The sequence below is a fragment of the Netta rufina genome, assembly GCF_964035555.1.
Source record: "Netta rufina genome assembly, chromosome: 4".
In the NCBI taxonomy this organism is placed as follows: domain Eukaryota; kingdom Metazoa; phylum Chordata; class Aves; order Anseriformes; family Anatidae; genus Netta; species Netta rufina.
The window spans coordinates 65192497-65209201 of record NC_140127.1 but is presented as its reverse complement, the minus strand read 5'-3'; the positions used below and the strand labels follow the sequence as shown (position 1 = coordinate 65209201).

At 37.9% G+C, this 16705-nt stretch overlaps 1 protein-coding gene across 1 annotated transcript in view; it reads right to left on the bottom strand.

Annotated features, from left to right (window-relative positions):
- Positions 1 to 16705, bottom strand: part of KIAA0232 — a 67622-nt gene that overhangs the window by 25829 nt on the left and 25088 nt on the right. The window contains exon 3 of the mRNA XM_084286232.1: positions 9807 to 9944. Within this exon, the coding sequence (XP_084142358.1) occupies positions 9807 to 9944 (138 nt within the window). The remainder of the gene's footprint in view (positions 1 to 9806; positions 9945 to 16705) is intronic.

Genomic DNA, 16705 nt, shown 5'->3' with positions numbered 1-16705 from the left:
GGTGTTATATTACTGGCACAGGAACGACTGTGCTAATAGATAAATTAAGCTTCTGAACTCACCCAGCATGAAAAGAACAGTCAATCTGACTGCTACAGTTATAGGACGCTCTCTAATAGTCTTGCTTACAGACTAACATTCAGAGGCAAATTAATGTAGTTCTGCATAATGAGGAATGAGAGCAGTGGAAAAAAAAAAAAAAAAAAAGCAAAGCTCACTGTTTAGAAGTAAATATAAAAGTATTTAGACATACTGCATGTAACACTGCAATACAGTATTGCATACAAACATATGTATAGACACACGCATCCAAAAGTATGCAGAGGGAATGACAAAACTTCAAGATCTTTTTAACATGCTCTGCTTTTCAAGTGGAGCAGTCAGAGACCACAAGCTTCCAGCAACTAAATTGCTTTTGAACATGTTTGCACCCCTGTAAAACTGCAGAAAACATTCCCAGAAGGTACTACTAGATCTGTAAATTTATTGCAGAAATCCTTTTATAAATTTAAAGTAATCAATTTAATTAATTGTGAACCATGGAAACAAACTATAATTATGTGCACAATATGAGAGTCCACTAAAAACTGTTGCCTACGTAGCAGTGGCCACTGGCTTCTAATGCTCTGAGAGTTTTTAGGATGAAGCAGTCAAACATTAGGCCCTACCACTTTAATTCTTGCTGACCTTTATCTCCGCTAGCAGATTACTTCTGAAGGCTGCAAACAAGCACCACACGGTCACTGTCCAAAAGATTTAATGCCTTTATTTTCCCCCGAATTTGATCAGAAATGTTCGAACACCACTATTATTTCATGTAGTCATTCTACAGAACTGAGGATAGCATACATAACAGAATTTTGCTCTTCCACTGGCTCTGCAGCCCAAGTAATGTCATCTAGTTATGGCTTGCACACTTCCATCCAAAAAATGCTGGGCAAATACATGTACATACATTGTTCTGCAGATTTGTAAACAAGGAATAGCCAAAAATTCTGGACAAAAAAGGAGAAAACATGGCAAGGGGAAAAAAAAAAAAAAAAAAAAAAAAAGAGTTCATTTTGAATGAGCTTTCCAAATCTGATGTACCAGAACTTATCTGCAGAAACAGAAAAATTCCATCAGGTTACACAACTCATGAGGCAAAGGTTGTGGCATTGTTCCCCCCCCCCTTCTAGCTTAACCTAAATTAATACCTTCCTTCAGAAGCTTTGAACTGTGTACCCTGGATTATTTACTAAACATGGCCTGTTACTTGAGGTCTGTAAGTTATGAGGGAAGTTCCTTGTTCCTTTTTAAGCTTTTTGAAGAGAAGCATTATGCTTCAGTATAACAACAAAAAAAAGTTTTCTTTCTTTTTTTCTTTCCCTTTTAAAAAAAAAAAAAAAAAAGTTGTTTCAAAAGTATAAGCTAGAAGTAAGTCCTCACTTCACTTTCCTGTTTTCATCACATTTCACAGACTCACTGGATTGTGTAGGTTTGAAAGTACCTGCGGAGTTCATCTGGTCCAAAACCCTGCTCATGCAGGGTCATCTGGAGCAGAATTCTGATGCTTCTTTCACAGAAAGAGTTGAAACGATCTAGAAATTAAGGTTAATCAATATATCCATAGTTTCAAATCATTCTTTTAACAGGTCATCAGGCTCTCCAGACCAAGATGTACTTTGATTGTAGTGCATCAGGACTGTTTTCTTGGCATGCAGCCTGTCACCAAGTGAAGGATTAGGTAGCTATTCCATATGAATCAGCTGTTTAGCCACGTGAACTGAATAAGACAAGACATGATTCATTGCAACCACACATCTATTTCTATATTTTGTAGGATAAAGAGAGCTAGATAGAAGTCTAAGTTTCATTTTCTAAAATTCTGATGCAGTACAGTGTATCTAGTTATAGGTATAAGTACCACAATTTTATTTTCTGTAGAAGTCTAAAAGAAGAGTCACAAGGTCATCTTACTTTTTATTGAACATCAATTTAAGAATCTGCAATAAGCACCTCAGACTGCTTCCAGGATGAGAGCAGACTGTAACTTGCCAATCAATGGTCAAGGGGGCAGGAGCACACAAGCTAACAAAAAACAACCATCTTCACTGCTTCCCAAACTCCTGAAATTTTCTTCAGTTTCCTGCAGTTACTGCCATAGTACGTAAGTTTTCTTGAGGTTACAAATTTTATTAAGCATACATGACAAATAACTTACTGTTTCCCTTGCTAACAGCATGGAGGAATTTCCAGTTAAAATTCCTGGATCTGCTATTCATCTATATGAGGAATGCTCCATTTATTTCCACTTTAAGCTGTATCTGTAAATCTATTGCTCAAGAAACAATTCCCAGGTAAATTCAGCCATGTATTCCTTTTGTTTGTGCTTAATGTCCTGCATCAGCTTTTATCGATCTTCAGAACAACACACCTGTGTGGGGAAGCAGGACAGTCCTGTAAATACAGGCACCCAAATTAAGCTGAGTTCTATATAGTGTGGTGAGTAGTTTTGCAAAGTCTGAAACCAAAACAAGTGAAAAACAAGCAAAAAGCATTATCTTTATGTTCATAAATATCAAGATTAGATGATCAGGTCAATTTAGTGCTGTCTTGCAAAAGCAAGCTGATCGCTGGCCAGCCTTGTCACTGTTACCTGGACCTGGTTTTAAGGCTCAGCAGGAAATTTATTATTTGAAGTTGCATAGAAAATGGTAACTGTTATACTTAATCTTGTTGGAAAAGGTATCTAATTTCTAATCAAATCCAAGAATCTCTGCCAATAGTCTCAAAAGAGGTACTCAAGAGATAGAAAGGACTAAAGAAATCCACACCCCCAAGATCACCACTAAATATATAAATAAATCCACCAAAACAACATCCCTCCTGGAGGGCTCAATCCATGTAGAGCTCTAAGGAATAAAAGAATGCTCCAGTTTGCATTTTGCTATTTTCTTCCAATATAGTAAGATAGATGACAGAGAACGTATTTGAACAACACTGTTGGTCCCTTCAGTAGCAAGAATGCAAATCTTTATCTTTTTACTTGAATACACAATGATTTACACCAAAGATATTGGTACAATCAGAAAAAAAAAAATACAATTATTAACTTCTCTATTGGGGCTATGAGTAAGTGATTATTTCTGAATAATCTTCAACAGATGTACGATCTTGGAATGTCTGATTTCTTTTAGCAGACAAACAGACAGTGTAAAAAAACATCCAACTTCAAGCAATATTTAAGCAACAGCTCTCCAACAAGAGGATAAAACTACTTCCTTGCAACTCTCTTAGTCCCGTCTTCTTTACTAAGACAGCATTAGGAAAGGTAAATCACGTATCTAGAATCAGGCTCAGGTTCCAGAGATTTTACTCTCCACTTTACACACCATGTTCTAAACTCAAACTGACTTAACATGAACACACTATCCCTAAATGTGGGTTACCAAACCAGCTGAACTGTTAAACAGGAGTTAAATAACTTAATTCTACAGTGACTTCATTCTAGCCGCTATAGATTCCTAATCCTAAAGTGAGCTACATTGAGATTCAAGTTCTTTCTTAAAGAAAGGATAATTTCTCTCTGAAAAAAAATAAATAAAAAATACTCTTGAATATTATTAATCGTTTGTTAAGAAACATGCTGACTTCGAAGCCAGAACAGATTTAGTATCCTTGTAAGCAGTGCTTACTGTTTAATCACACTACTTCAGCTCTAAGATGCTGAACTATTCTTACCTGTATGTATCCCAATGAAATGGGAGAAACTCTTAAAAGCTTTTCAACAGTCATGCAAAAGTGATTTTTTGCATAGGGCAAACTAAAGAAGGGACACCTGGAAATTCCCTGTTAGGTACACTGAAGTCTGCTTCTTCTTAAGATAAGAATTCATAATGGGCTCCAATTATGGATTTATGGAAAATGGTGGTTTCCTACACTAAGGAAAATTAGTCTAGTAGATTTTATGATGAAACCCAAGTTCATATTCCATAACTGACCTCTCTACCATTCTCACAGCCATGGCTGTGTGTCTGAAACAGCGTACCATCTTCTCTCCTCACATGGATATACAAACTTCTTTCTGTCCCAGATTTCTCAGAGAAGATGCTGGCAAAAGAATCCCCTTGCCCCCCTGTGCTCCCGTTATTGTTGGGAGCACACGTGAAATGAAGTAACTTTTAAATATAACTTCCATATAGACTTAGCTCCTGCGAAGAACTTTTCCAGTTCAATATATACTTATTCTGTATCAAGAAAACTGGTATAAACATTGGAATAATTAAAACTTTGTCAACTTCATTGAAAATTACTATTATTCTCAGGGTAGCAGTTTCAGTAACCTGACAAAGCAGATACACGTTACCATGAATGTTACTGGACAGCAAAAGTGATAAGGAGAAAGGAATTGATTTATTGCAACTATTTTTTTCTGTGATGATTACCTTGTCAAGACAAATTCACTTCAGTTTTCTATATAGTACCCGAAGTTATAAAATACAGTTTAACAGTTTGTCAAATTCAGTACAACACAGATTAGATAAATTTTGTAAGCCAACAGATTTGGTTAATACAGAGCCAATGCAAATTCTCTTAAACCAATACAAACGAAATTAGTGTACAGAAACAATGACTGGTTGGATATAATAAAACCCTATGGCACTTTCTCACAGGGGAAAAAAAAAAAGTGATACCAGTTCTAGCTCAGTTTTAAATTTCAAAACATACATCTCATTAAAAATCCTTCTTAGCACCTTGACTAATTTTAAAATCCTTTCCTAAATAATGCTACATGTTCTAAAGACAGATAGCATATGCCTTTCCAGAAGGCCAACTACATGACCCAGAAGGAAGATTACATGCTCTGATGTTGTGAAGTGTTTATGAATTTCCTGGAAAAAGATTCCAGCAATCATCCTTGTCAGACACACAGAAATGTTTACTACTTAACCATTTAGAATACAGCAGGAAGAAGGACAAACATTTTGCATGTCGGCATGTAAAACCAAAGAAAACTGAGAGTTAAGAAATTCAAACCAGGGGATACATCAAGAAACAGCAATCCAGGTATAACTTGTCCAGGAAAGGACTTGGTCCCCTAAGCACTCCCATACGATAACAGCCATCAGAAGGGTGATCCTCGCTCATAGTTGAGAGCAAGCAAAGCCAACGCTCCAAACTGCAGCATGCCCACACCTTAAGATGTCCTCACACAGTTCAGCAGAATAACGATACACTGATTACTTTAATTAAAGCTCTAGCACCATCTTGGGGTAGACTTTCACATGTCACAGTACACATGTTCAGTGAGTGAAGTACACAGGAACTTCAATAACTAACCTGCTCACTCTATTGAGCAGTCAGTTAAAAGGCAATCAGGCCTGGATTTGTGACCAAGGGACATGTAACATACATGTAAGTAGTTTTCAACATTATGAGTAGGAAATGCACCTACTGAAAAGCCTTACACGTATCAGTTTCCAAAAAGTAACCTAGAATTCCAGCCTTGCTCAGACAGTACCCACCTTGCTAAACTTCAGGGTACCAGAGATCCTGCGTTCTGTCCTCTTGCTAAGAAGTTTCATTATTCAAATCCAAAGCAATTTACTGACTTTCAGAATTAAGAGGCTTAAAAAGTAAAAGCATCTCAGAAACTATACATGAACAAACTGACCTTCTCAGTTTCAGGTGTACCAGACAGAACAACAACAGAAAGTCATTTAATGACAGCAACTGCTGTTTTTACTCAATTTTTGAGGCAGTACTTTAATGATAAAAGTCCTTTGACAAAAATAAGGAATTTTACATAAATATTCCTCAGTCCTAAGCAGTTGTTTTTTCAACCCAGCATTCCATTAGAATGGATACCCTTACTCTGCCAGTTAATTACAAACCATCATTTTTAAATTACTTCTATATTTCAGAAGGATAAGAGAATAAGATTTCTAAGCAAAGTCAATAATTAATGGGCATTTTAGAATTTGAACAATTCTTCAGCACATCTCTTTGAAGTGTTCTTTATATTCCATTCAAGTGTTTTGGAAAAAAAATAGAACTGGCAGTAAAAATAGCAACTGGTTTGCAAGTACCGCACAGAAGTACTTGTCTTGAAGGTTCTTCTCATCGTCCTTCTGTCTTCATTTTTGGGTAAGTTGCAACGTATTTGCATCTTTTCTGCTTCTAACTGCATCAAGAGTGTCTGCAGCACTTGAAAAATCAACACCTTGAGACATCAAAATGCTTGTCACACAAAAAATACTGTCCTCAAAATATGCATATGTAAACTGTTTACATTCTTATGTGTCCCAGAGAGTACTCGTCAAAACCAGGTCTTCTCTCACAAAAGTACTTAGTGCACAACATACTCAGCCACGGTGAGACATAAGTGATGCTAAGTGGTCAGCCTCCCTAGCTTGTTATACTGCATAACTTAGGAAATGGTTCAGAAAGAAACTTAGGCTTTTTGAAGTCAAATGCTTGTTTTCTGCACTATAAATTTAATAAAAAATTTATAACCAGAATCTTGGATTTCTGTCTCTAATGTTTTACAGCATTAGTTGTTACTGTGTCTCATTTTTTTTTAACGAGACACAGTACTGAATTTTAAAAGGAACACAAATAAGCTACCAAACAAAACGCTCCCTAAGAATGAAAATCCACAGAAATTTTCAGAACATTTATTTCAGCCTTTACACGAAAGACTGACAAAACAGCATTTACTCTTATCAAGGGAATTTTCATCTATTTTATGATTTCCTCTCCCTACCACACATCAGACAAGATCTTCTTGTAGCAATCACTCAACTTTCAGGCTTTTGATTACTGTTGAATGGGAGGAGGCAAATACTCGGCAATTTCTCAATGCATTATTAGTTTAAATAACATAGTATGAAGATCAAAAGCATGGTATTTGGATCTCTTGCATTGCTTATAAGAGTTAGAAAAGTTATTAGTAACCCTCAACATGCTTTCATTCTCTGCATGCTTTTGCACCCCTAAAAAAAAAAATCAAGTTTCAGAATCCTCATGTTTTCATTTGTCTTCTTTTTTTAAAACAAAACAAAACTTTGGTTGCATGTACACGTCTGTATACTTTCTCTACAGACACACACAGATCAAATCTAGGCATTTTCACTTAAATACAATAGTAATTAAATACACTTCAGTTTAAGTGCACTTAAACTTCTTTATATTGTTCTGAATAACAGAACTACCCCAACCTTGGTTGCTCTGCTCCAGTGCTAAGGTTGTAAGAAGAGGTTACGCTGGAAGAGTTACATGTATGGGTGAGGATGCTGATTTCTCTATCCACTTACTTTGGAAAGGGACCACAGAGAAAGAAAAAACAAAAAAAGTATTTTTCAGTACTCTTTCAGATTACAGTAAGACTCATAACTGAAATTAAAAGAAACAGGAAAACTAGCACGTACAGGGAGGGTGATTTACACTGTCATCCTACCTAATTGCGAGGAGTAAGCCTAGTAGTCCAAGACCAAATTTTAGAAGCTGCTACTTAGTGTATTTATGAAGATGTAACAAACACATGCAACTTCTTCCTATTAGATACTTTTTCTTTTGCTTTGACAAAAAGGTAAACATTCTCAGACGATTCAGGAAACAGTTAAAATTTCAAGTGGTATTGGAAAGAGTTGTTTATTTGTATTTTAGCAGTTTATAAGAACACTTGTCACACACCACTTGGAGTATTTTTATCTTGCAATTAAGTCATGAACACTGCATAGAGCAGCCTGAATGGCATTACAATACTGTTTCGAAGTACAAGAACAACCAAGTACTCCTGTTGAATCAGCACACAAAAATACATACAGACACGAGCCAACATAGGAAGTGTGTTTGAAAAGCAGGAAGAAAAGATTCCCTAAAAGTTATTTTAAGGTATCTCTCATATCAAAGCAGGATCACCTCCCTCCCTCAACTCTAGAGTTTAGCAAATGCTTGTCTCTTCTACAATACACATTAAATTACCTACAAAAAAGCATTAAGCAACAATGTTCAAACCCTGACAGAGGTTTAAAGGTTCCACTCTGTGTTTGAAAATGGGAGAAAAAAAGAACATAACCTACAGTTTCGTTAAAGACACCAAATGTGCAAGCTTAAGTATCTGGGCACGTAGCAGATGTCAAAATAGCCCGATATAACAACAGGAGTCTACAGGTTACAGATTATAGTTTCCCATTGAACAATAAAATCTGACAATGTGGCAGGAGTCAGAGGAAGTTACTTGTTCAGAGTTTCAGATCATGCATCTTTTCATTCTTTTAAAAGCCTACTTGAAGGGCTTCCTCCCTTCTTACTCTGTTTTAGATTAAACAAACATTCAAGGGGAAGCAGAGCAGGGATTGGTAATAAATCAATCTCTTTCCTTTTTTCTTTTCAACTGTTTTTCTAAACATAAATTTAGCTCTGAGTGATGCTCCTTCATTGTCATTTATGTGATGATGCATCATTCCTAAAGCTAAAAATCAATCAATATTCCTGTAGTCTATGTATGAGACTACTGTTTTGCTGTTTATAAAACAAGTACACAAAGACAGTCATACCATCAGAAAGGCATTACCTCTTGCAATTATTTCTTCATACTTGCTTCATATTTACTTTTAGTTTTACAGTAGTCAGAGTGCTGACCTCAACACTCTGCAACTACAAGAGCACAGTAAATTCCCAACAAAATTACATTTTGCATCACTTTGCTCAGATTGTAAGTAAAGGGAAAAAGGGAGTTCAGAAAACTCCCCAATTAGTCAGTTAACACTTTAGTAACTCTGCCCAAGTAGCTTCATAAAAATAAGCCAATATATGATAGGAATGCTGTTGAAGATGGTGGTGCAGGAAATAACCACATAAATCAATACAACATCCTCCACTATTCTTAGTTGCATACCTTCCTCTTTCTTGCTGGGGCAAGTCTCTATACAAATCTGACCGGGAAACTTCTCTAGGTTAACATTTCCTCCGCCCCAACCAGGTTAATCTCAGGATACTGATTCTCTTTCCCAATCCTGCTCTCCACACAACCACACAAATGCTTGTGCAATCACAGACGTGACCAGGAAGTTGTATGGAGCAATAACGCAACCAAGCTGCATAGACGGGAGCAGAGTTTCACCTCAGTGGTGACAGATAAAAGTATTTGTAGTTTTGTAACTAAAAGATAGAGACTTTCTGATTTCTGTTGTCTGAAAAATCTCTCTGAAGAGCTTTCATTGAGCTATGCCACAGACTTTTTTTAAAAACAATTCCTTCTACAGCCTCCCTTTCACCACTTTCCCATTGCTGCCTTCACCTCTCCTTACCTTCTCCAGTCAGCATGCTTCAACTCCACTCCCACTTAATGACGCAATGTAGAAAATTAATGTTTGGTACTTATACTGCATCTTATTTAGCAATTCTGGATTGCACATACACCATGCACAAAGCAAGATGACTTTCCGCCCAAATACTCTACTCCTTGCTGCTCAGAGTTCAACACAAAGTAAATCCAGAGTTTTAACAACTACCCTTATGCAAAGCTTTGTGGTAATTTCAGCACAAACTGGTGCATTGCAACTGTCCTCAACAATAATAGGTGAGGGCTTGCAGAAAGGAAGGCATGACACTACATGGTACAGAATCTTTTGTGAAATCCTGCTGCCACATAAAGGTTTCATAATTTCCTAAAGAGAAACAAGAACACTTGAGAGATCTCTTGGGGATACTGTATTTTAAGAAGCCACAGACTAGATGATCAACCATCACAAGTTAAATATATCTAACTCAAAGAATGGCATAAAGTCTTAAGAATCCGTTAAAGAATCCCAACTTACTTCATCAGAAGCAGAGCGAAGACACTGGACAGCAGCCTGTTTTTTCATTTCCTCTAGTGTTAGATCGGAGCACTTTTTCTTACTCTTTCCCCATTTTTTGTAAGCTCCCTTTTCCCAGCCCAGGAAGATGTCATTCTCCTAAAAATCAAAATAAAGAAAATTACATTATTTAAGATATGTAAACAGACCACAAGGCTACAAACAACATAGTGTTCAAAAGAAAAACAAACTCACCCTATCCACTAAAAACTGCTGTTTGACAAATTAAAACGTAGTTTGATTAAAACCAATGGCTACAGAAGACCCTAGTATTTACAAGACACTTACTACTTGGAAAAGTGCATGTACTCTCTCTGGACATGGAGGCTACTCACACTTTAATGCCGCTGTTTTCCAATTGCAAGGCAGCCAGAGAGCTACAGTCAATGGCTCTGTGTCCAGGTGGAGGCCAGTGATGAGTGGTGTCCCACAATGGTTCTTGGGACTGGTGCTGTTTAATATCTTTATGAATGACATAGCCAATGGGATCGAGTGCACCCTCAGCAAGTCTGCAGGTGACTCCAAGCTGAGTGGTGCAGTCGATAGACCAGAAGGAAGGGCTGCCATCCAGAGGGACCTGGACACAGGGAAATGGTTTTAAACTAAAAGAGGGGAGATTTTGATTAGATATTAGGATGAAATTCTTTACTATGAGAGTGGTGAGGCACTGGAACAGGTTGCCCAGAGAAGCTGTGGATGCCCCATGCCTGGAGGTGTTCAAGATCAGGTTGGATGGGGCTTTTGGCAGCCTGGACTGGTAGGAGGTGTCCCTACCTAAGGCAAGGGGGATGGAATGGGATGATCTTTAAGGTCCCTACCAACCCAAGTCTTTCTATGATTCTATGATAACCATAAGGATCATTTTAGGGCCAGCTTACAGTTGAATGCATCACTGCATTTAATTTACACAAAATGTGCTAGAGTTGCACTGATCTCTGAAATAAGGATGAAAAGCAAGATGTTCAGCATTAGGATCAAACTTAAGTGAAATAAGCCAAAAGAAGAAATTGCAATGTTAGATCTGAAAGCCTTCAACTGAGTCTTGACTAAAGATAATAGTGTCTATCTTCCATTAAACCTAAACTAATTTTAAAGAAAATCAGGCACTTGTGGGTAGGGAGAATTTGCATTAAGAAAAATAAAGAAAAATGCTGTTGTATCATATGTAATCATCTCAAGATACGTAGCATCTGTTTTACATCACTTTTCAAAAGCCAAATCATACCAGCAGCAATCACAGTCCACTTCCAACCCTTCTGCCTGTCTCCCCTACTCTCTCGTCCACATTCAGGCAAACACTCATCTCGTTCCTGAAATATATTAGACTTGCTTATTCCTCGCTGTCCGTTCAGATCTATACATATGATTTCCCGTGTTCATCTGATCAAAGAAATACTTTGACTACCAGGAAGATCATCTTTATGCCTTTCAATGCATGCTGGTCAAAATCACCATCTTCAGAGGGATTCACAAAAACCCAATGCTTCTCAACATACCTCTCATCTGCTCCTAATGAAACCCGGCCTAAAGCCTACCCTCACTTAAAATATCACAAAATAGGTTCAATAGACTATGCATCTCTACACTTCAACTTAAAAATAAATAAATAAATGTTTTCCAGAATTGCATTGATATGTCTCTTCATCCACGATGAGGAGGTTAACTAACTCAACGTTCACATGGAAGCACGCACACTGGGGAGACCCAATTACCCCCACCAGATTCCAAAGCCTGTCCTGCTCATCCACATGCAGGCACAATTACTAAAAAAAATCATATATCCACTTGCAAAAGGTTCTTTAAAATGAAAATCCAGGCATGCAAGCAAATGTGCATTAGGTGACTTCATTTATTCTGCTTTTAGGTGGAAAGGTGATTAAGACAATGTCTTACACGAGCATGCTTTGCTCTATCTATACTGCAGCTTAGCTTTGTCCAAGCGCAGCCCCGCTGGTCTCAGCAAGAGCCTGATATGGGGCTTGGAGCATCTCCCCTGTGGGGAAAGGCTGAGAGACCTGGGTCTGGTCAGCCTGGAGAAAATAAGACAAAGAGGATCTTATTAATGTTTATAAGTACCCTAAGTGTGGGAGACAGAGGGATTTGGCCAACCTCTTTTCAGTGGTTTGTGGGGACAGGACAAGGGGCAATGGCCACAAGATGGAACAGAGGAAGATCCGCACCAACATGTGAAAGAACTTCTTCATGATGAGGGTGATGGAGCACTGGAACAGGCTGCCAAGGAAGGTTGTAGAGTCTCCTTCTCTGGAGATATTCAAGGCCCGTCTAGATGCCTAACTGGGCAGCCTGCTATAGGGAACCTGCTTTGGCAGGGGGATTGGACCCAATGACATCTTGAGGTCCCTCCCAACCCCTACAATTCTGTGAAGGGCCGTGTTACTCACCGCACGTGCTAGGGGTCTGTCAGCAGGGCTTAAGAATTGCCATAAAGCATTCAATTCAGTTCTCCACATGGGTAATTTTGAAAGGCACCTGACAAGTCTGTACTACTTCTGTTATTTTGCTATTTTAAATATTTACTCTTAGCAATAAAAATATCCCTTTCTAATGGGGAGAGGGGGGCTGAGTGGAATTTTCTCTTAAGCATCCAGCCCTGAGCTGGACTTGCACCACCTCATCCTTCCTTTTGGAGCAAGCACTTCGTTCGGGCACTCTGGGACCAACATGACCCATCCTGTAGGGTGCAGCAACTGCGGACAGCGCTCTGGCAGAATCTTCTCTCCTTTCTACCTCTCTAGGCAATGCACAGAAAACTTTGTTTCTGAACACAGGGTTCTCAGTGCTCCACATCAGCCTTTTAATTTTTATAGGAAAAAAAATACTGAAAACCTGAGGTTTTGACTTTTTTTTTCTGTCATTTTTCCCCCCTTTTTTTAAGCCTCACATTTTACAAAATTAGCAAAACACCATAAATTACAGTTTCAAATCCTCAGATAAGTTACACCATTTATCAGCAGATGCAGCCAGTATTTATCAAGTACCTTACACTTACTGCACAGAATTCAAATACCCATAAAACACTACCAAACAGTGCAGGAAATAAATTCCTTACATGTCGTTCTTGTCTTATAATGCCCTGGAACCTCTCCGAAATAATTTAAAAGGAAGGAGGAGGAAAAGGAAAAAGAACTAGAAAACATCACGTACTCTTACAGTGACGTTTTAGAACTCGAGGTGCCACGCAAAGTAAGTGGTATTCTGCTGTCATGCTGACCAAACTGATAAAAAGGCAATCCAAAAGTTTCAAATATTTTAAATTAACCTTTTCCATTTTTTTTTTCAAGTTTCCATTGCAAGAAGCCTGTTAGTAGGTTTACTCTTTAGACTGGGAAATGTTAACTCTGTGACAAACGGTAAAGAAAGCAGCTCAACAAAACATGCTGTATGCACGAAGCAGAATAAACGAGTTACTTCACGTGGAAAGAATCACTAGGGACTTCTGTTCTCTTCAGCAGCTGGATGCCTTCAGTTACCTTTGCTTCCTAACAGAGCTAGAGGTCTCATTATAAGGCTCATTTTAGTGCAAGAACTTTACAGTAACTTTGCATTTTCACAATTCTGTTCAGTGGTTTCTGAACATTTCATAAAAGCAACTCCACTCCGATCTGATGGGTTCAAAAAGTGTGTGCACACAAAAGAAAAAACAAAACAAAACAAAAAACCTACAACCAAACAGAAGTCTGGCTTATAAAATCCTAACATTTAAAACAAACTGCCCAATATTGCTAAGCTGCCCAATATTAAATATATATCAACAGAAGTAGAAAGCCATCTGGATATTGGAAAAATATCAAAACTGCTATTTAATTATCCATTCTTTAGAGTCCTACTTTACCTACCACATAACTAGGTGAGTTCACAGTAGAGATTTTTAATTTGCAAAGACATAATACGTGCAAAATCTTACTTTGAGAATAATTTAAGAATCATAAAGATGGCTAAAGGAGTCCTAGTGAAGTACCTGTACTCTTTCTGCTAATGCTGCCACAAGAAATCTGGTGCTTAACTCAATACTAAATTAATATACAGATGCAAATTTTAGAAATAGCTTTCTAAATTGTTTCTCCTGCTCAACTATGCAACTGCAGCGGTTCCCCCACTTCTCTCCATACTCACCAAAAATTTGGGGAAGCAAAAGAAAAGCAACTTCAGCAGTGATTCTACTTGGTCTCATTTGGTTTGAAGACAGTAGAGAAATACTACTACCAGTAAGAGAACAAAGGTGACACCTTGTGATTAGTCTGAATGAAAATTGTTTTGAAAGTCATGGTCTGCATAACAGGGAAAAACAGTGTTAAAACTTATCTCAAGAATCCTGCTGAAACTACCCATAAAAGCTGGAGTCAAGATCAGGGATGCAGAAACACTGGGACCTTGAGTTTATACTCAGGTAAGCAAACAAGCTTCAATTTTGCCTTATCAGCAGAACACACAAGCAAGTAAGCTGATCGACATACTCCCAAAATGGGGAAATCAAATCAGCAGAAAACCACGTTTAAGAAATCAGAATTTTCTTCTTAAAGGAAGTTCAGAGAACCCAGTTCCCTAAGATTCTCTCTGCATATACTACAGATTAAATTAGACACACTGTAAGATGATGATCAAATGCAAACTTTTTCTGCTTTTTACATAATGAATTGAATAACTGCAATTACCTACTTGGTCAACATTCCTATTTTGAATTATGAATAAAGAGATTTTAAGGCTATAAACATAATTGTCTTAGAGGACAGAAGAATGTACCGAGTTAAAACATGCTGACACAGGGAACTCTGAAACACTCCTCTTTTTGCAGCATTTTAATTTCAGTACCAACCACTTGTGATTTGAGCATATTATGGGTTTAGCATTTTTTTTGCTCTCCTAAATGTCACTGCTGGCCAGCCAAATAGCATTGCTTCAACAGGCAAGCTCAGGTAATAAGTTCATACAAAAAATAAGAAGGATTCAATCCCTTGTGGCTCTTTGGCTAATGGGCATGGCGTGGTTCATGGCTTCAAAAGCCATGTAAGTATGGCGCACAGGGACATGGTTCAGTGGTAGAGCTGGCAGTGCTCGGGTAATGGTTCGATGTGATGATCTTAGAGGTCTTTTCCAACCTAAAAGATTCTATGATTCTATAATTTCTCATATATGAAATAAATATAGAGTCTCTCCCTTTAAGATTCCAACTCAAAGAATATCAAAGTCGCTTATCTAATTTTTAATGTGAAAAAAAATGCCCATGACGTTTAAGGTAGGCAGAGTCCTGCAAGACTACATAAAACACCTATGAACAATTTTCCCTTCTTGTAACTCTCAGAAAACACATTGAGAGACAACTAAAGGAAAATAAATAACCACACAGTTTTAATGAGGGACAAACATTTGCCGAAGATTCAATAGGACAGCTGACAGATATTTCTGCCATAAATAGTTTGGAGTTGTATGCCTGCTGAATGAATGAAGGGCCAGTTCCTATCAAGTGCCATATAGAACAACTAAGGTTTGTCTGCTTGTTCCAAAGCAGGGCATTAGCCTCTACGAAGCTGCAGAAGAAACCTCTCTTACAAAACTTGAAACGTCCAAATGCAAACAAAATACATTATCAATTTACTGGAGACGCCAAAGGGAAAAAAATTACAGTAGATGCTCATATGGAGAATGATGAATGCATGAGCCTTGCTTCCTTAGAAAGAAACCCAAAAGCAGGAAAAGACAGAGCACCCAAAACAACTGCAACATTGAGGTCATGAATTGTATATGGCATTACAAACCCCAAATTTGCAAATCTTTACTCTGCCTATGAGATGGAATAGCCTAAACTCAAGGCAGCAGTGTTCTCCAAAGGCACTCATGTTTCTTCTCTGCAAACACACCCAAAATAATTTGATTATTAACATGTTGTCCATAAAAACTTCTCTGCTTAAGTCTATCAACAGTTTATTTTAAGGCAGTGTCAGCTATCAAGACTTGTAAGGGAAGAATAAACATAAAAAAGCCCAGGCTATGCAATCTGACCTAATGAAAATCTAGGGGGTACAGCATCCTGGCTTCTTCTGGCAGCAAAGTTAAGTTAATTTCACAGTTAATAATCAAATACAATATTCAGATATTTGGGTATGAACTACTGTGCACTGCAAGAAAGCTTTTCCAAAAATTTCATCAAAAAACTCTAAGTCAACTCCGAGATGTTGGGATAGGCAAAGGAATGGAAGAAAATAGCCACGAATGATATAAAAAATGGATTAGGTCTTTACTACCTGTAGGAGGATCTCATAGCGCAGAGTAAAGGGAAAACTGCATCTTTAAAATTATTCAAGAAGCAGACTGCATGAACAGCTTAAGTGATCTTTCCTGGAAAAAAAATAAAATACTTCCCCTAAACAGAGTGAGGACAAAACTTTCAGAATTTGCTTAGATATCTATCTATTCATCATGGCTTTTGTGACAAGCTTAAGAGAACTGCATCTCATTACAATGAAAGTTAAAGGTCTAATGGATGGGGACTGGCTCTGACATTCCCGACTGAGCCTTGCCTCAGACTGCAACAAAGATAATGAGTTAATGCATATGCTAGAATTCAGAATACATACATGAAAACAGGGGCACCAGCTCAGCTTACATTCTCCAAAAGACACTCAGCAAGAGCAGCACAAGCTTTCTCCGTGCCGGAAGCCATGCTGGCCAAAGAATGGAGGAGACCAAAAAGCATTCTTTATTGTTAGATCATTATTCCAAATCTAATTCTTACCAGTGGAAGAATTCACCTTGGACTTTTTGTGAAGAAGCAGAGAACCACATGATAAGCTCTGGGTATAGCAAAGTACCTGCAAAGCCACTGCAGTCACCTCGTTCCCAGC